General features: G+C 50.6%; 1 protein-coding gene across 6 annotated transcripts; it reads right to left on the reverse strand.

The window, feature by feature from the left end:
- Positions 1-507: 507 nt before the first annotated feature.
- On the reverse strand, positions 508-19,643 carry TRAF6 (TNF receptor associated factor 6). 6 transcript variants are annotated; one of them, XM_069740269.1, is made up of 7 exons: positions 19,579-19,643; positions 10,680-11,016; positions 8,953-9,103; positions 8,287-8,445; positions 7,657-7,728; positions 7,425-7,502; positions 508-1,558 (listed from the first exon to the last, which is right to left on the reverse strand). In XM_069740269.1, the coding sequence occupies exons 2-7, from the start codon at positions 10,982-10,984 to the stop codon at positions 647-649; spliced, it is 1,677 nt and encodes a 558-aa protein (XP_069596370.1). In that variant the 5' UTR covers positions 10,985-11,016; positions 19,579-19,643; the 3' UTR covers positions 508-646. The 6 variants fall into 6 exon arrangements, with proteins under 6 accessions (XP_069596370.1, XP_069596367.1, XP_069596366.1 ...); XM_069740266.1 differs by having other exon boundaries at positions 19,527-19,604; XM_069740265.1 differs by having other exon boundaries at positions 19,502-19,602.
- Positions 19,644-20,934: the final 1,291 nt, after the last annotated feature.

Here is a 20,934-nt window from a genome sequence, read left to right on the forward strand (position 1 = left end):
AGTGCATTGAGAAATGGATGATCTCTTATGAAACCCAGTCACAGGCTACATAAGGTCTTACAAGGCAGACCCGGGGGTCTCCAAAAGGCGTGACTGAGGCATTTAAGACGTTAAACTGTTGCCCACTCAGTTACTGTCTGTAATGCAGCCGGTACCAGAGCTGTACGGAGTAGGCTCGAGTCCTGAGCCCGTACCATATAAATTTTGGCACATAGACATCGTACATGCACAGCAGCCGTTGCCAAAGAGTTAAGCATGTATTTAATGTAATAGGATTTACATAGGACTGTCTCTTCCTATGGGTTTAGGACTACGAGAACATCCATGTAGAACGATGGTCCCCAATGGTTGCAAACCAGAGCTCGTTGGCATTTGTAGTTTGGAAAAGCTGGGTGGGTGGTGACCACTTATGAAGTTTGGCGAAGTCATAGATGGAAGACTAATATTGTTGCTATTATTTACAGAAAAATAAAAAAAAGTTTTTAGACATCATATTCAGCATCGATGTTGAGCACAGGTAAAAATCTGTTTAATACAGTCATGTCACAAACGGTAACGTTCAGACACTTTGCACAGTCTTAAAGGAAGCAGCGCGGTGATGACCATGGCCATTATGAGAACATTTCATTAGCGGAGGACTCGTGGACTATAAGGTGGCCCCGTCGCTGTTGCGTGGGTGGAATCCCTCACGGCGCGGGCTGTTCAGCTCCCCTTGGGTGGTGACGACGCAGCGCACCAGCAACGTGTCGTTTTTTATGAACATGCGCTGTCTTAAGGCCAGAATGGGCATAAAGGTGACGTAGCCAAAGCCCTTAGGGTTGCGGGCCACGGTGGGCCTCTGGAAGGCCAACAAGTCTGGTTTAGTGTCCATAATCTCTTCTTGGTCCTGAAAGTTGGAACCTTCGGACTGGTCCAAGATGGAGAGACGGATGGTTCCCTGAAAAGGCCAGTGGAGGAGGTTGTCGTATTCGCCTTGCATGGTGTGTACAAAGAGGGAGATGTAGTCGGCACAGCGAGGCGCGCTATGCGACTGCAGGTGCATCCGGAGGCAGAGCTTGTAGCCAGGCTTACCGGTGTAAAACCCAGGACTATGGATGACCACCGGCCGCTCCTCCTCCTGGTTCCTTAGGTGAGTGCTGAAGTTGTGGATCTTCCATATGAAGATGCCATTGTACTGCTGCGCTTCCACCTCCACCAGCTTGTCTTCCAAGACACGGACCGTGTGCTTCAGGTCCATCACAACGACAGTCTGGGTTTCCATTTTGGCTATGAGCTCACGGATCTGATGGTCCTGAATCACCAGGCGACCTTCCAGCTGCTCAATGGTCTCCTTCATGCTCTGGATCTGTTGGCTGGAGTCATGGGGGGTGGATATTAAGGAAGACGGCACTGGGAATGATGAAGGAGCGGGTTCAAACTGGTTGGGATCAAGCGACACGCCAGCCATGTTGGATATCGGTGTGAAGGAACTGCTGACGCTTCTCAGGGTTTGTGCCATCATTCGCATGTGAGCCTGGGTGAACTCCTGTAAGTGCCGAGCGAGATCATTCCTCTGCATCTGTCAGAAGGGAGACGAGAAGCGTCATAATACCGTAATATCAAAGATTGGGAGTCGTGGGGGGAGGAACATCTGTACCGAGACCATTATTGGCACAAAGTAGTCGTCCTAATGACAGACAAGCAAAATAGATATAACAATAACTATAATACTGCCCCTATGTACAAGAGTATAACTACTATAATACTACCTGTATGTACAAGAATATAACTACTATAATACTGCCCCTATGTACAAGAGTATAACTACTATAATACTACCTGTACGTACAAGAATATAACTACTATAATACTGCCCCTATGTACAAGAATATAACTACTATAATACTACCTGTATGTACAAGAATATAACTACTATAATACTGCCCCTATGTACAAGAATATAACTACTATAATACTACCTGTATGTACAAGAATATAACTACTATAATACTGCCCCTATGTACAAGAATATAACTACTATAATACTACCTGTATGTACAAGAATATAACTACTATAATACTGCCCCTATGTACAAGAATATAACTACTATAATACTGCCCCCTATGTACAAGAATATAACTACTATAATACTGCCCCTATGTACAAGAATATAACTACTATAATACTGCCCCTATGTACAAGAATATAACTACTATAATACTGCTCCCTATGTACAAGAATATAACTACTATAATACTGCCCCTATATACAAGAATATAACTACTATAATACTGCCCCTATGTACAAGAATATAACTACTATAATACTGCCCCTATGTACAAGAATATAACTACTATAATACTGCCCCTATGTACAAGAATATAACTACTATAATACTGCTCCTATGTACAAGAATATTACTATAATACTGCTCCTATATACAACAATATAACTACTATAATACTGCTCCCTATGTACAAGAATATAACTACTATAATACTGCCCCTATGTACAAGAATATAACTACTATAATTCTGCCCCTATGTACAAGAATATAACTACTATAATACTGCCACCTATGTACAAGAATATAACTACTATAATACTGCTCCTATGTACAAGAATAGAACTACTATAATACTGCTCCTATGTACAAGAATATAACTACTATAATACTGCCACCTATGTACAAGAATATAACTACTATAATACTGCTCCTATGTACAAGAATATAACTACTATAATACTGCCCCTATGTACAAGAATATAACTACTATAATACTGCTCCTATGTACAAGAATATAACTACTATAATACTGCTCCCTATGTACAAGAATATTACTACTATAATACTGCTCTTATGTACAAGAATAGAACTACTATAATACTGCCCCTATGTACAAGAATATAACTACTGTAATACTGCCCCCTATGTACAAGAATATAACTACTATAATACTGCCCCTATGTACAAGAATATAACTACTGTAATACTGCCCCCTATGTACAAGAATATAACTACTATAATACTGCTCCTATGTACAAGAATATAACTACTATAATACTGCTCCTATGTACAAGAATATAACTACTATAATACTGCCCCTATGTACAAGAATATAACTACTACAATACTGCCCCCTATGTACAAGAATATAACTACTATAATACTGCTCCTATGTACAAGAATATAACTACTATAATACTGCTCCTATGTACAAGAATATAATTACTATAATACTGCTCCTATGTACAAGAATATAACTACTATAATACTGCTCCTATGTACAAGAATATAACTACTGTAATACTGCTCTTATGTACAAGAATATAACTACTATAATACTGCTCCTATGTACAAGAATATAACTACTATAATACTGCTCCTATGTACAAGACTATAACTACTATAATACTGCTCCTATGTACAAGAATATAACTACTATAATACTGCTCCTATATACAACAATATAACTACTATAATACTCCTATGTACAAGAATATAACTACTATAATACTGCCCCTATGTACAAGAATAGAACTACTATAATACTGCCCCTATGTACAACAATATAACTACTATAATACTGCTCCTATGTACAATAGAACTACTATAATACTGCTCCTGTGTACAAGAATATAACTACTATAATACTGCTCCTATGTACAAGAATATAACTACTATAATACTGCTCTTATGTACAAGAATATAACTACTATAATACTGCCCCTATGTACAAGAATATAACTACTACTAGATGGTGGCCCGATTCTAACGTATCGGGTATTCTAGAATATGCATGTCCACGTAGTATATTGCCAAGCGACGTAGTATATTGCCCAGTCACGTAGTATATTGCACAGCGACGTAGTATATTGCCCAGCCACGTAGTATATTGTCCAGCCACGTAGTATATTGCCCAGCCTTGTAGTATACAGCAGAGACACGTAGTATATTGCCCAGTGACGTAGTATATTGCACAGAGCCACGTAGTATATTGCACAGCCACGTAGTATATTGCACAGCCACGTAGTATACTGCACAGCCACGTAGTATAAAGCACAGAGCCACGTAGTATAAAGCAGAGCCACGTAGTATAAAGCACAGAGCCACGTAGTATAAAGCACAGAGCCACGTAGTATAAAGCACAGAGCCACGTAGTATAAAGCACAGAGCCACGTAGTATAAAGCACAGAGCCACGTAGTATAAAGCACAGAGCCACGTAGTATATTGCCCAGAGCCACGTAGTATAAAGCACAGAGCCACGTAGTATAAAGCACAGAGCCACGTAGTATAAAGCACAGAGCCACGTAGTATAAAGCAGAGCCACGTAGTATAAAGCACAGAGCCACGTAGTATAAAGCACAGAGCCACGTAGTATAAAGCACAGAGCCACGTAGTATATTGCCCAGAGCCACGTAGTATAAAGCACAGAGCCACGTAGTATATTACCGAGCCACGTATGTCACAGGTTAAAAAAATAAACATACTCGATCCGAGGGCCCCTTGTAGTTGAACATACTCACCATTCTTGTCGCTGCTCCTCAGCGTCCCGTCTCTCCGCTTCCTGGGATCCAACGGCGCTGTGCAGATGGGCGTGCGGCTGCCGCCATCTTGCGTTCCCAGGATGCTTTGCGAAATTACCCATATGACTTAGCGGTCTCGCGAGACCGCTAGGTCTTAAGGGTAATTTTGCAAAGCATCGCTGGGAAAGGAAGATGGCGGCAGGCGCGAGCGGCTCAGCGGACAACAGAGGGTGAGTATAGCAGGTTTTTTGTTTTTGTACTATTTTTAACATTACTTGCATAGGCAGCATCAATAGTAAAAGGTTGGGGACACACAGGGTTAATAGCGGCGGTAACGGAATGCGTTACCGCCGGCATTAACCCTGTGTTAGCGGTGACCGGAGGGGAGTATGGAGCGGAGCGCCGGGGACACCGACTGCGGGGAGTATAGAGCGGCCATTTTCTTCCGGACTGTGCCCGTTGCTGATTGGTCGTGGCTGTTTTGCGGCGACCAATCAGCGACTTGGATTTCCATGATAGACAGAGGCCACGACCAATGAATATCCGTGACAGAAGGACAGACAGACGGAAGTACCCCTTAGACAATTATGTAAATAGATAATACTGCCCGTATGTACAAGAATATAACTACTATAATACTGCTCCTATGTACAAGAATATAACTACTATAATACTGCCCCTATGTACAAGAATATAACTACTATAATACTGCCCCTATGTACAAGAATATAACTATTATAATACTGCCCCTATCTACAAGAATATAACTACTATAATACTGCCCCTATGTACAAGAATATAACTATTATAATACTGCTCCTATGTACAGGAATATAACTACTATAATACTGTCCCTATGTACAAGAATATAACTACTATAATACTGCCTCTATATACAAGAATATAACTACTATAATACTGCCTCCTATGTACAAGAATATAACTACTATAATACTGCCCCTATGTACAAGAATATAACTACTATAATACTGCCTCCTATGTACAAGAATATAACTACTATAATACTGCCCCTATGCACAAGAATATAACTACTATAATACTGCCCCTATGTACAAGAATATAACTACTATAATACTGCCCCTATGCACAAGAATATAACTACTATAATACTGCCCCCTATATACAAGAATATAACTACTATAATACTGCCCCTATGCACAAGAATATAACTACTATAATACTGCCCCTATGTACAAGAATATAACTACTATAATACTGCTCCTATGTACAAGAATATAACTACTATAATACTGCTCCTATGTACAAGAATATAACTACTATAATACTGCCCCTATGTACAAGAATATAACTACTATAATACTGCCTCCTATGTACAAGAATATAACTACTATAATACTGCCCCTATGCACAAGAATATAACTACTATAATACTGCCTCTATGTACAGGAATATAACTATTATAATACTGCCCCTATGTACAATAATATAACTACTATAATACTGCTCCTATGTACAAGAATATAACTACTATAATACTGCTCCTATGTACAAGAATATAACTACTATAATACTGCTCCTATGTACAAGAATATAACTACTATAATACTGCCCCTATGTACAAGAATATAACTACTATAATACTGCCTCCTATGTACAAGAATATAACTACTATAATACTGCCCCTATGCACAAGAATATAACTACTATAATACTGCCTCTATGTACAGGAATATAACTATTATAATACTGCCCCTATGTACAATAATATAACTACTATAATACTGCCCCTATGTACAAGAATATAACTACTATAATACTGCTCCTATGTACAAGAATATAACTACTATAATACTGCTCCTATGTACAAGAATATAACTACTATAATACTGCCCCTATGTACAAGAATATAACTACTATAATACTGCCTCCTATGTACAAGAATATAACTACTATAATACTGCCCCTATGCACAAGAATATAACTACTATAATACTGCCTCTATGTACAGGAATATAACTATTATAATACTGCCCCTATGTACAATAATATAACTACTATTATACTGCTCCTATGTACAAGAATATAACTACTATAATACTGCTCCTATGTACAAGAATATAACTACTATAATACTGCTCCTATGTACAAGAATATAACTACTATAATACTGCCTCTATGTACAGGAATATAACTACTATAATACTGCTCCTATGTGCAAGAATATAACTACTATAATACTGCTCCTATGTACAAGAATATAACTACTATAATACTGCCTCTATGTACAGGAATATAACTACTATAATACTGCTCCTATGTACAAGAATATAACTACTATAATACTGCTCCTATGTACAAGAATATAACTACTATAATACTGCCTCTATGTACAGGAATATAACTACTATAATACTGCTCCTATGTACAAGAATATAACTACTATAATACTGCCTCTATGTACAGGAATATAACTACTATAATACTGCCCCTATGTACAATAATATAACTACTATAATACTGCCCCTATGTACAAGAATATAACTACTATAATGCTGTCCTTTTGTACAAGAATATAACTACTATAATACTGCTCCTATGTACAAGAATATAACTAGTACAATACTGCCTCTATGTACAATAATATAACTACTATAATACTGCCCCTGTGTACAAGAATATAACTACTATAATACTGCTCACTATGTACAAGAATATAACTACTATAATACTGCCCCTATGTACAAGAATATAACTACTATAATGCTGTCCTTTTGTACAAGAATATAACTACTATAATACTGCCTCTATGTACAATAATATAACTACTATAATACTGCCCCTATGTACAATAATATAACTACTATAATGCTGTCCTTTTGTACAAGGACCTAGGTCTGAATAAGTCACCAGTGGTTTCATATTTACAACATTCACCTTTTCTTTGCATCCAAAGTGGCTGTAAGTACACGGGATTGGAGCCTTGTAACAGTCCATGTCATAATGATCGGCCATCTGAAAGTAAAGCAGATCCCGTCACATGATTACTCGCAGCCTCATCAATAATCACTGATGATGACAATCACACACAGCGATTCCTTCGGACAGCTCCAGATTACATTAGTAGACGCTCACCAAATTGTACCCGTGTCTTCGGGGCTTTTCCTACCTGTTTCCGGGCCAAATCGGTCTGGCAGTATTCACAGGTCACATAGGCCAGGGGGCAGGTCTGGTCGTGTCGCTATAGAATAAACGATGGCAGATTACCGTAAAGAAGTGGACGTCCCACCGATTAATATTGAAAATTCATTGAATAAAGAAATTGGTTGAAATGTAGCGGAAAAAAAAAAAAAATCTGTTGAAAAGGGGTGACATACAATATGGTGCCAAATGGTGTCCACAGTGTATAACCATAGGCACGTCCACCTAACGAGCCAAGCCGCGGTGGTCGCACATGCTCAGTCACACCCACAGCCCGGTCTGTGGATAGTGATTACCGCAGAACAGCCAATAGGAATAGCTTTCTGTCCATATTGTCAGGGAAGGAGGGAGGCCTCTGCAGCACCTGGCAGCATAGCTGAGCAGACTTCCGCGGTGATAAGAGCGGTCAGAGGGGGAAGGAGACTGATTCTATCCAGAGACACATGAAAGCAAAGAACAACAAAGCAATTTTTCCCTTACAGCTACACAACAGATGTTTAGCAGGTCCAGGCTCCTCCGACTGTGGCGGCCATCTTGCATGTGGCAGAAGGTGACGATAAGATACCACTCACTTAAACACATAGGTTTGCAGACTTACTGTCCTCTCCTCATAGGGCATCTCCGTTAGGCAGTTCTCGCATGATACCAGGCGTCTTGGGCACTCGTCCTCCACGTGTCGCTGTAGCTGGCTTCTCTTAAAGGCCTGCTGACACAGTTTGCACTCCACACTGGCGAACGCACAGGCTGCTACATGATGCTGGGAAAAAAAAAAAAAAGACAAAAACCCACACACCCCTTTTAATATCCTGGCAGCAATGATAAGGAAGTACAGCTCACACCCCTGAACTTTAATCTAATCCATCAGAACATATCCGTAGAGGAGGTCAGAGCTCTGCTAGAATCTGACTCCCTGCGGCCACCACTAGAGGGAGCTCAGGATCGCACTGCATACAGCTCTGTGAATACACAGTACTCAGCCGGCTCCCCCTAGTGGATGCAATCTTACATTTATGAAGGGGGAGCTGCACCTCTATATTAGATGCAATGTTCTTTGAAGATATACAGAACTTATTCAGCACAAAACTGTGGATGTCGTTGGAGAACACGCACAAAGCCTCAAGCTGCACTACTAAGATTCACTTGTGCAGCCCTCTGGGTGCGTGTAAGGGCCGGACTCTGCCTACGAGGCTGCAGAGTTCAGGCCAGATCATACATTACACACGGCATTTCACAGATTTGTCCCTAGGATCTAGGGCCCGCTCACCTCCAGGTTCCTCAGCTCCATCCTCCCCGCGCAGTCCTGGCTGGGACATTTCACTGTCAGGGATAGGATCTCCCTTTTGGCAAAGTTATCGGGGAAGAGTTGGTTCTCGAGGAGGAGGTCATTATCCACGGGGCACTTTGGTCCTGCATCCCTGGAAGATAAAGCAAAGGGATATAACAGCTAGAATGGGAAACGGGGGAGAAAACGGAGAAACAGTCAGCAAGCATCAGACGCCTTTGCACTTGATCCCCAGGTCCACCCCCTCCCCCACGTCCTGCTCATAGATAAATACGTTATGGAACACCAAAGGGTTAATATTTAAGAATTCAGAAGCCATCCTAAATAAAGGGGACGGGAGAGGGTTAACACTCTCCACCCCTAAAGAGTAGATATGATCCGTTGTTGCGGATAAAGTTTTTTGAAACTTCTGTACAGTAAAATCCATTAGGAGATTAATAAAAATAAATAAATAAAATTGAGCGTCCCCCAGCATTTCACGTGATTGGTGTAAACAGGACGTGTGAGTGGAGGCGAAAGCTGCTGGAGGATGTGACTATGATGATGAGCTCTGGGGGCAGAGGAAGGACAGGCTCGTGGAATTAGGTGAAGGCGATGATCTGCAGCGTTTATTCACCTGTTTCCTCCAGTCCTGGGGGGGTTAATAGTTTATCGTCTACAGAGCCACGGCCGTTTCCTATTCCCTTCCTGCCGATTATGATAAAAACCGCACCCTCGGCAGGCGAGCGGCACCCAGCGCCTCTGCGCTCACACCGGGGGGACGGTGGTTTTGTGCTCAGAACTAAATCTGCCAGAGAGATTCTAAAGACTAGCACAAAAATTAACCCTATAAGGGGCAGTGCGGCAGATTATGCTGCACCGCCGACCCTACGGGTACAAGTACACAACGCCGCACATAAATAATGTCGCTCCTAAGTTACCGCCTTCCATCCTTAAATATGCGGAAAAGCTTATTTTTAATACCATTTCTTTTAAATAATTAAAAAAGGATGAGTAAAATGCAGAGAATGAGTCTCCATAATTCTCGGCCGTTGGCGCACACACCGGTATCCTGCTCCCGACCACTTTTCGGTCATTGCAGGAGGAAAGGTACAGGACACAACAAAGGCCGGACCAGACGATAAATGAATGGATAGGGCAGCAGCTGCCTTATTGTTCTGTCGGATACAGGAGGGTTCTGCATTGCCCATGAGGCATCTCCATCCATCCCCATGGGGTGTACTTACATTTTTCACCATTTTGGCCCAGCTTTTGGTAAATCACAGTGTAATAGGTCATGTGTCATCTTCCTGAGATAAGATTTTTTTACATTTTAAGATGATCGGTCTTTGTCCGATTGTACTGTCATGAACGTATAAACACGCTGAGGCCTTTAGAGTCTGAGCTTTAGCTCTTTTTTTTTTGCAATATTTCTGAACCTTGCAGGATCTGACCTTGGGGGCGATTTTGCTGAAGGAGTGTTCCTGACTTTGCAAAAAGAGACATGCGTAAAAGTTAAAGGGTTTCTCTTGGGTAGGCTACGTCTGCATTGCTAGAGAAATGCCAGCACAGGGATGTCAGGTGCCCAAGAAAGCCAAACACTAGTCTGGAAAGCTACCTTAATCTCGATGCTTGTGGGAAAAGGAAAAAAAAAAAAAAAAAATCAGTGTAATATCTGCGATGCCAACCGTGGCGCTGCTGGAGGAGACGCTGCCAGGATCAGAGCTCACCTTATAGACTTTATGATGCACGCTTTACAAAAGCGATGGCCGCACGGTGTTTGGAGGGGCTCCCTCAATGCCATGAGGCAGATGGGACACTCGTACTTGCTCTCGAGCGGGGGATCAAACTCTACGTCGTATCCTTGCGTCTCCTCCATGACCAGGCTGGAGGGGTTAATCCCCGGCGTCTCCACCGAGGGGCTGAAGACATCCTCCTTGGTGTTGAGTGCGCAGGCGCCGGCCGTAGCTCCGCAGCAGGCGTCGTCTGAATCCCAACGACCCTCGTAGCTGGCTCCGGAGTTCACTAGACTCATAGTAACGAGGCTTGTATGGCCGTCTGCACCATCTAAGAGGGAAACAGAAGGCGATTACACAGAAAATTAATGCAACTAATAAATAGAAAATAATAAGCATTGACAGCTGTGTGCGTGCCGAGAGGAATCGTCTGTTCAGGATTAGAAAAACGTGGCGGCTTTCTTCCAAAAACAGCGCCACTGCTGCCAACAGGTTGTATATGGTATTGCAGCTTAATCCTACTCACTGCAATGGAGCTCAGTAGTCTCTAGAGAGCAGCAGATATGTTCTAATCCTGTACAACCCCTTTAAGGCGGCATCTGCAATGGCTGGAGCAGATTTTCAGGGCAGTAATGGGGTTGTGGTCAAGGGCAAAATTATAACATTATAGAAGTATACAGCTCCTATGCAGAGCGATGCATCTCCAAGACTAAAGAGACGACAAACCATCCCCGAGTGGCCCCATCCCGGCTCCTCCATTCATCCTCTGCCCCTCGTCACCTGATCGAGCAGACTATTTTGCAGCAGAGAAAGTATTCCTCCTATGATTTTTTTTTAGCCGAGTAGGAAACACAATATCCGTCTACACACAGAGAGAATTTCAGAACCAACGCAGGCTCTAAAAAAACCACAACATGTACACAGATCTAGGGGTACACATATCCAGATCTAAGTGTCGCTGGGACAGCACACATCCAGATCTAAGGGGCCGTGAGGACAGTACATAGCCAAATCTAGGGGCCACAGTGTCGGTCTATACCCAGAGCTAATGGCTGCGGGTACGGTACATACACCGCATATCCAAGCCCTTTCCACTTCCTGCCGCCTTCAACTCTATTTCACGGATCCGTTCATTCCTCAACCAAGAATCTGCAAAAACCCTAGTCCATGCCCTCATCATCTCCCGCCTCGACTACTGCAACCTCCTGCTCTGTGGCCTCCCCTCTAACACTCTCGCACCCCTCCAATCTATTCTAAACTCTGCTGCCCGACTAATCCACCTGTCCCCCCGCTATTCCCCGGCCTCTCCTCTCTGTCAATCCCTGCACTGGCTCCCCATTACCCAGAGACTCCAGTACAAAACCCTAACCATGACGTACAAAGCCATCCACAACCTGTCTCCTCCATACATCTGTGACCTCGTCTCCCGGTACTTACCTACACGCAACCTCCGATCCTCACAAGATCTCCTTCTCTACTCCCCTCTTCCCACAATCGTATACAAGATTTCTCTCGCGTATCACCCCTACTCTGGAACCATCTACCACAACACACCAGACTCTCGCCTACCATCGAAACCTTCAAAAAGAACCTGAAGACCCACCTCTTCCGACAAGCCTACAACCTGCAGTAACCACCGATCGACCAAACCGCTGCATGACCAGCTCTACCCTCGCCTACTGTATCCTCACCCATCCCTTGTAGATTGTGAGCCCTCGCGGGCAGGGTCCTCTCTCCTCCTGTATCCTCACCCATCCCTTGTAGATTGTGAGCCCTCGCGGGCAGGGTCCTCTCTCCTCCTGTATCCTCACCCATCCCTTGTAGATTGTGAGCCCTCGCGGGCAGGGTCCTCTCTCCTCCTGTATCCTCACCCATCCCTTGTAGATTGTGAGCCCTCGCGGGCAGGGTCCTCTCTCCTCCTGTACCAGTTGTGACCTGTATTGTTCAAGATTACTGTACTTGTTTTTATTATGTATACCCCTCCTCACATGTAAAGCGCCATGGAACAAATGGCGCTATAATAATAATAAAAAATAATAATACACCCCGATCTAGTGGTGCAAAGATGGTATATGTAAAAATCTAGTGGCCACAGGGTCAGTCTACACCCAGAGCTAATAGCTGCGGTATATACACCCAGATCTGGGGCTGTAGATATGACTATTAGATCTGGGTGTATACCATAGGTACCGTATACAGCTATACATAGCACCCCTGTATTTGGGCTCAGGCTGCAGGCTGGTGGATAACGACATGACATCAGCCGGATAGGCCTGCAGTCCAGGGGAAATTCCATCATCGCTTCCCTTTTCCATCACAGCCATAGGGACTACATTCCCAACATTCCAGTCTGGAACCACAAGCTCTGAGAATGACGGGTGTGCTAGAGACCTCACCGACCTGCAGAGTTAATCAGTCGTAGAAAGACTTATCGGGTACCCAAGAGTGTGAACAAGACGTGTGGGATGAGCAGGATGAGCTCCGCTCTATAGGAAGCATTCCTGCTGCTCATAAACTGTGATCAATGTACGGAGTGGAAGTAGTGACAACGGTTAAAGTAATAAAGAAAAAAAAAAAAGCCATGAAAACGTAAGAATCCTGTGATCTGAAGAGTCTGATATTAAAGAAAGGCCATTATACAGTGTGCGCATCCGCCCTGCGCGGTCCCGGCTCCACACGCATACCGCCCTGCTGGTACCGGCTCCACACGCAGCCGCCCTGCTGGTCCCGGCTCCACACGCAGCCGCCCTGCGCGGTCCCGGCTCCACACGCAGCCGCCCTGCGCGGTCCCGGCTCCACACGCAGCCGCTCTGCGCGGTCCCGGCTCCACACGCATCCGCTCTGCGCGGTCCCGGCTCCACACAAAAACCTCTCCAGGAAAAGTTCCCGTTTAGGGGAAGTTTTTTTCTATTCCTGAAGCAGCTTTGGAAGAGTTTTTTGGTCCAGCCTTCTGATTGGACAGCGCCTAGTGTGAAGAGGTCTCCTTACGAATCTGCTTCAAACAAATCACATTAAAGGGGTTGTCCACTACTACGACAACATCTTCTTGATCAAGATGTTTGGCCCCGATAAAATAATAAAGCCTGTACTCTCCTCCCGTGGCATTCCCGCTGTGTCGGCACTCGCTCTCCTACGATTGTTGTGACGTGTGACGCTGGCGCCCAATCAGTGAAGCATCACAATTTGAAGATGTAAAGGAGGTCCGGGCTGCAGCTGATCACGGACTTCTTCATATTCGATTTGTCCGAATGTTGGATTGGCGACGCCAGCGCCGATTAGGTGCCAGCCGAGGAGAACTAGTGCCGACACTGCGGGAACGGCACGGGAGGAGAGTACAGGCTTTATTATTTTATCGGGGCTAAGCGAGGGGTATGAGAAGTTGTCAAAGTACTGAACACCTTCTGTAACTCTCTTTCCCCCCTCCTCTAATAAACATTACAAGGGATTTCACATTGAAATTAATCAGTTTCCAAACAGTTTTTGAAGCAGATTTTGGAGAGAATCTGAGCCAAAAAAAAAATCTGACCTAAAGAAAGTCGGTCTCTGATCGTTCTACCCTTTAGACACTGGGATCAATAGCAACTGTGACGTCTAAAGTGTCTGACAGCAGCTCATCAACTGCCGAGCTCCGACATCTGTTATGGAAGCAATAATAACAATAATGATAAAAAAAGCAAACTGTTTTTCTTTTTGAGAAAAACAAACAAAGTGCAGAACTCTATAGTACAGTAACGTTTGTGAATCACTATTTAAAGTATTTGCTTCAAACTTGCAGTATGGAGAGAGAGATGTCTGCGCTACATCCTGCAATCACATCCACCAACCACAGCACTCCGTGCCCACCAACCAGAGCGCCCACCAACCACGCCGCCCCTCGTCCACCAACCACAGCACTCCGTGCCCACCAAGCACAGAGCCCACCAACCACGCCGCCCCTCGTCCACCAACCACAGCGCCCACCAACCACGCCGCCCCTCGTCCACCAACCACAGCGCCCACAAACCACGCCGCCCCTAGTCCACCAACCACAGCGCCCACCAACCACAGCGCCCCGCGTCCACCAACCACAGCGCCCACCAACCACAGCGCCCCGCGTCCACCAACCACAGCGCCCACCAACCACAGCGCCCCGCGTCCACCAACAACAGCGCCCACCAACCACAGCGCCCACCAACCACGCCACCCCTAGTACACCAACCACAGCGCCCACCAACCACGCCGCCCCGCGTCCACCAACCACAGCGCCCACCAACCACAGCGCCCCGCGTCCACCAACCACAGCGCCCCGCGTCCACCAACCACAGCGCCCCGCGTCCACCAACCACAGCGCCCCGCGTCCACCAACCACAGCGCCCCGCGTCCACCAACCACAGCGCCCCGCGTCCACCAACCACAGCGCCCACCAACCACAGCGCCCCTAGTCCACCAACCACAGCGCCCACCAACCACGCCGCCCCGCGCCCACCAACCGCAGCGCCCACCAACCACGCCGCCCCGCGCCCACCAACCGCAGCGCCCACCAACCACGCCGCCCCTCGTCCACCAACCACAGCGCCCACCAACCACGCCGCCCCGCGTCCACCAACCACAGCGCCCACCAACCACGCCGCCCACCAACTACAGCACCCCGCGTCCACCAACCACAGAGCCCACCATCCACAGCGCCCACCAACCACGCCGCCCCGTGTCCACCAACCAGAGCCCACCAACCACAGAGCCCACCAACCACGCCGCCCCGCGTCCACCAAACACAGCACCCACCAACCATAGTGCCCACCAACCACAGCGCCCACCAACCACGCCACCCCGCGTCCACCAACCACAGCGCCCACCAACCACAGAGCCCCGCGTACACCAACCACGCCGCCCCGCGCCCACCAACCACAGAGCCCAACCACGCCGCCCCGCGTACACCAACCACAGCGCCCACCAACCACAGCGCCCACCAACCACAGCGCCCACCAACCACAGCGCCCCGCGTACACCAACCACGCCGCCCCGCGCCCACCAACCACAGTGCCCAACCACGCCGCCCCGCGTACACCAACCACAGCACCCACCAACCACAGCGCCCACCAACCACAGCGCCCACCAACCACAGCGCCCACCAACCACAGCGCCCCGCTTCCACCAACCACGCCACCCACCAATCACAGCGCCCACCAACCACGCCGCCCCGCGTCCACCAACCACAGCGCCCACCGACCATGCCGCCCCGCGTCCACCAACCACAGCGCCCACCAACCACAGCGCCCACCAACCACAGCGCCCACCAACCACAGCGCCCACCAACCACGCCGCCCCGCGTCCACCAACCACAGCGCCCACCAACCACAGAGCCCTGCATCTACCAACCACAGCGCCCAACCACGCCGCCCCGCGTCCACCAACCACAGCGCCCACCAACCACAGAGCCCACCAACCATGCCGCCCCGCGTCCACCAACCACAGCGCCCACCAACCACAGAGCCCACCAACCACAGCGCCCACCAACCACAGCGCCCACCAACCACGCCGCCCCGCGTCCACCAACCACAGCGCCCACCAACCACAGAGCCCTGCATCTACCAACCACAGCGCCCAACCACGCCGCCCCGCGTCCACCAACCACAGCGCCCACCAACCACAGAGCCCACCAACCATGCCGCCCCGCGTCCACCAACCACAGCGCCCACCAACCACAGAGCCCACCAACCATGCCGCCCCGCGTCCACCAACCAGAGCCCACCAACCATGCAGCCCACCAACCATGCCGCCCCGCGTCCACCAACCAGAGCCCACCAACCATGCCGCCCCGCGTCCACCAACCACTCCACCCCCCCCGCGCCCACCAACCACAGCGCCCAACCACGCCGCCCCGCGCTCACCAACCACTAACCACAACGCCTCGCGTCCACCAAACACAGCGCCCACCAACCACAGAGCACACAAACCACGCCGCCCCGCGCCCAAAAACCAGAGCCCCACGTCCACCAACCACAGAGCCCACCAACCAAGCCGCCCCGCGTCCACCAACCACAGAGCCCACCAACCACAGCGCCCACCAACCAAGCCGCCCCGCGTCCACCAACCACAGCGCCCCAACCACAGCGCCCACCAGAGCCCCGCGCCCACCAACCACAGCGCCCACGAACCATGCCGCCCCGTGCCCACCAACCACAGAGCCCACCAACCATGCCGCCCCGCGCCCACCAACCACAGCGCCCACCAACCACAGTGCCCACCAACCACGCCACCCTGCACCCACCAACCAGTGCCCACCAACCACAGTGCACACCAACCACGCCACCCCGCGTCCACCAACCACGCCCCCCGCGCCCACCAACCACAGTTTTCCTTCTGAGCGGTTGAATGCTATAAAACTCATTCATCGTAAAGAAATGACACATTCGATATCGATGATTTAATGACTTGGAGGCAAAAGCCTCTAGAGATTTTCACAACATAGAAAAATAAAGTGAGGAAATCGGGTCGTACACAAACTGTATTAATAAAAATTTTTTTAATTAATAATAATAATAATAATAATAAAAAAAAAAAACCCATCAGATGTTCATGGACAGGAAAAATAAGAACTCTACGGCTCTGGGAATTAAGGGGTGAAATAAACCCCTAAAATTAAAAATCCCAGGGGCGTCAAGACTGAAGGTGAAAAAAAAAAAAAAACTAAAAAGGTGACGGCAGAAGGTTCTGTGTATTGTCCGGACCGTGGCGCTCTCTGGCTCTGCCCTGGGACCCATAGTCAGGACCCCCTCAGAGGCATAGAACAGGGGGTCCCCGCTCTCTGCGCCCCGGGGTGAGGAGGGAGCACACGTGTGGAGGTCGCAGGGCCAGATACCCCCGTGTAACCACTGAGACCCCGGGGACGGGCGATACCATTCTCAGCATCTACGGGGGGAGGTGTCCCTGGAGTCTGACCCCCACTGATCACAGCATGTTATGCCCTATGAAATCTTCTGATGGAAAATCTCTGTAACGTCTCCATGACTCCTTCACTACGGTCGTGTTATCGCTGATGTCTGAGCCGCCGGGAGAGTACACGTTATACAGGGGGAGCACCTGCCCCGCAGACCTTGCGCCTCCCTGCCCGGCACTCACCCGCACGGCCCCCCGCTACTCACCCGCACGGCCCCCCCGGTACTCACCCGCACGGCCCCCACGGAACTCACCCGCACGGCCCCCCCCCGGTCCTCACCCGCACGGCCCCCCCCCCGGTCCTCACCCGCACGGCCCCCCCCGGTCCTCACCCGCACGGCCCCCCCCCCGGTCCTCCCCCGCACGGCCCCCCCCCCGGTCCTCGTCACCCGCACGGCCCCCGGTACTCGTCACCCGCACGGCCCCCGGTACTCGTCACCCGCACGGCCCCCGGTACTCGTCACCCGCACGGCCCCCGGTACTCGTCACCCGCACGGCCCCCGGTACTCGTCACCCGCACGGCCCCCGGTACTCGTCACCCGCACGGCCCCCGGTACTCGTCACCCGCACGGCCCCCGGTACTCGTCACCCGCACGGCCCCCGGTACTCGTCACCCGCACGGCCCCCCCGGTACTCACCCGCACTGCCCCCGATACTCACCCGCACGGCCCCCCCGGTCCTCACCCGCACGCCCCCCCCCCTGGTCCTCACCCGCACGGCCCCCGATCCTCACCCGCACGGCACCCCCGGTCCTCACCCGCACGGCACCCCCGGTACTCCCCCGCACGGCCCCCCCCCGGTCCTCACCCGCACGGCCCCCCCGGTCCTCACCCGCACGGCCCCCCCCGGTCCTCACCCGCACGGCCCCCCCCCCGGTCCTCCCCCGCACGGCCCCCCCCCCGGTCCTCGTCACCCGCACGGCCCCCGGTACTCGTCACCCGCACGGCCCCCGGTACTCGTCACCCGCACGGCCCCCGGTACTCGTCACCCGCACGGCCCCCGGTACTCGTCACCCGCACGGCCCCCGGTACTCGTCACCCGCACGGCCCCCGGTACTCGTCACCCGCACGGCCCCCGGTACTCGTCACCCGCACGGCCCCCGGTACTCGTCACCCGCACGGCCCCCGGTACTCGTCACCCGCACGGCCCCCGGTACTCGTCACCCGCACGGCCCCCGGTACTCGTCACCCGCACGGCCCCCGGTACTCGTCACCCGCACGGCCCCCCCGGTACTCACCCGCACTGCCCCCGATACTCACCCGCACGGCCCCCCCGGTCCTCACCCGCACGCCCCCCCCCCCGGTCCTCACCCGCACGGCCCCCGATCCTCACCCGCACGGCACCCCCGGTCCTCACCCGCACGGCACCCCCGGTACTCCCCCGCACGGCCCCCCCCCGGTCCTCACCCGCACGGCCCCCCCGGTCCTCACCCGCACGGCCCCCCCCGGTCCTCACCCGCACGGCCCCCCCGGTCCTCACCCGCACGGCCCCCCCCCCCGGTCCTCACCCGCACGGCCCCCCCCCCCCGGTCCTCACCCGCACGGCCCCCCCCCGGTCCTCACCCGCACGGCCCCCCCCGGTCCTCACCCGCACGGCCCCCCCCCGGTCCTCACCCGCACGGCCCCCCCCGGTCCTCACCCGCACGGCCCCCCCCCGGTCCTCACCCGCACGGCCCCCCCCGGTCCTCACCCGCACGGCCCCCCCCGGTCCTCACCCGCACGGCCCCCCCCCGGTCCTCACCCGCACGGCCCCCGGTACTCGTCACCCGCACGGCCCCCCGGTACTCACCCGCACGGCCCCCGCTACTCACCCGCACGGCCCCCGGTACTCACCCGCACGGCCCCCGGTACTCACCCGCACGGCCCCCGGTACTCACCCGCACGGCCCCCGCTACTCGTCACCCGCACGGCCCCCGGTACTCGTCACCCGCACGGCCCCGCTCCCGGTTTCGCTCTCGGCGCAGACTTCCTCCTCTCACCAGTAACACCTAGTCTGTGACGGGAGGGACCACGTGACGTGGAGCACGTGACCGAGGAACACCAGGTGACCGGGAAAAAAAAAATATCACGTCACGTGACCTTGGAAACCACGTGATGAACGAATAACAGCAATGAACCAATCAGACGAGGCTTTCATGTTTCAGAGGTTTTGTGTAGCGGATGAAAGCAGAGATCTGATTGGCTGCGGTGGTGCGCGCCTCACAGCTCACTGTTCTTCTTCCTGTGTTTTCTCCACACACACAGACCGGGCTATAGATCTCCCAGCTCCGGTAATAGCGGCTAGTGATTGTATGCAGACACCGGAGAGGGGGCGCAGAAGCTGCAGCTAGAGGCCGCGGGGCTGTAATATGGACTTTAGGCTGATAGAACCTGCAGAACCTTAGGAAATAGAGCACCAGAACCTCCAGTGCCTCTGCGTACAGTGCTACAGCTCCTGCATTATATCCCTGCACAGCGGAGCTTCCTGCATTATATCCCTGCACAGCAGAGCTCCCTGCATTATATCCCTGCACAGCGGAGCTCCCTGCATTATATCCCTGCACAGCAGAGCTCCCTGCATTATATCCCTGCACAGCGGAGCTCCCTGCATTATATCCCTGCACAGCGGAGCTCCCTGCATTATATCCCTGCACAGCGGATCTCCCTGCATTATATCCCTGCACAGCGGAGCTCCCTGCATTATATCCCTGCACAGCGGAGCTCCCTGCATTATATCCCTGCACAGCGGAGCTCCCTGCATTATATCCCTGCACAGCGGAGCTCCCTGCATTATATACCTGCACAGCGGAGCCCCCTGCATTATATCCCTGCACAGCGGAGCTCCCTGCACTATATCCCTGCACAGCGGAGCTCCCTGCATTATATCCCTGCACAGCGGAGCTCCCTGCATTATATCCCTGCACAGCGGATCTCCCTGCATTATATCCCTGCACAGCGGAGCTCCCTGCATTATATCCCTGCACAGCAGAGCTCCCTGCATTATATCCCTGCACAGCAGAGCTCCCTGCATTATATCCCTGCACAGCGGAGCTCCCTGCATTATATCCCTGCACAGCAGAGCTCCCTGCATTATATCCCTGCACAGCGGAGCTCCCTGCATTATATCCCTGCACAGCGGAGCTCCCTGCATTATATCCCTGCACAGCGGAGCTCCCTGCATTATATACCTGCACAGCGGAGCCCCCTGCATTATATCCCTGCACAGCGGAGCTCCCTGCACTATATCCCTGCACAGCGGAGCTCCCTGCATTATATCCCTGCACAGCGGAGCTCCCTGCATTATATCCCTGCACAGCGGATCTCCCTGCACTATATCCCTGCACAGCGGAGCTCCC

Source organism: Ranitomeya imitator, chromosome 9, assembly GCF_032444005.1.
Source record: "Ranitomeya imitator isolate aRanImi1 chromosome 9, aRanImi1.pri, whole genome shotgun sequence".
In the NCBI taxonomy this organism is placed as follows: domain Eukaryota; kingdom Metazoa; phylum Chordata; class Amphibia; order Anura; family Dendrobatidae; genus Ranitomeya; species Ranitomeya imitator.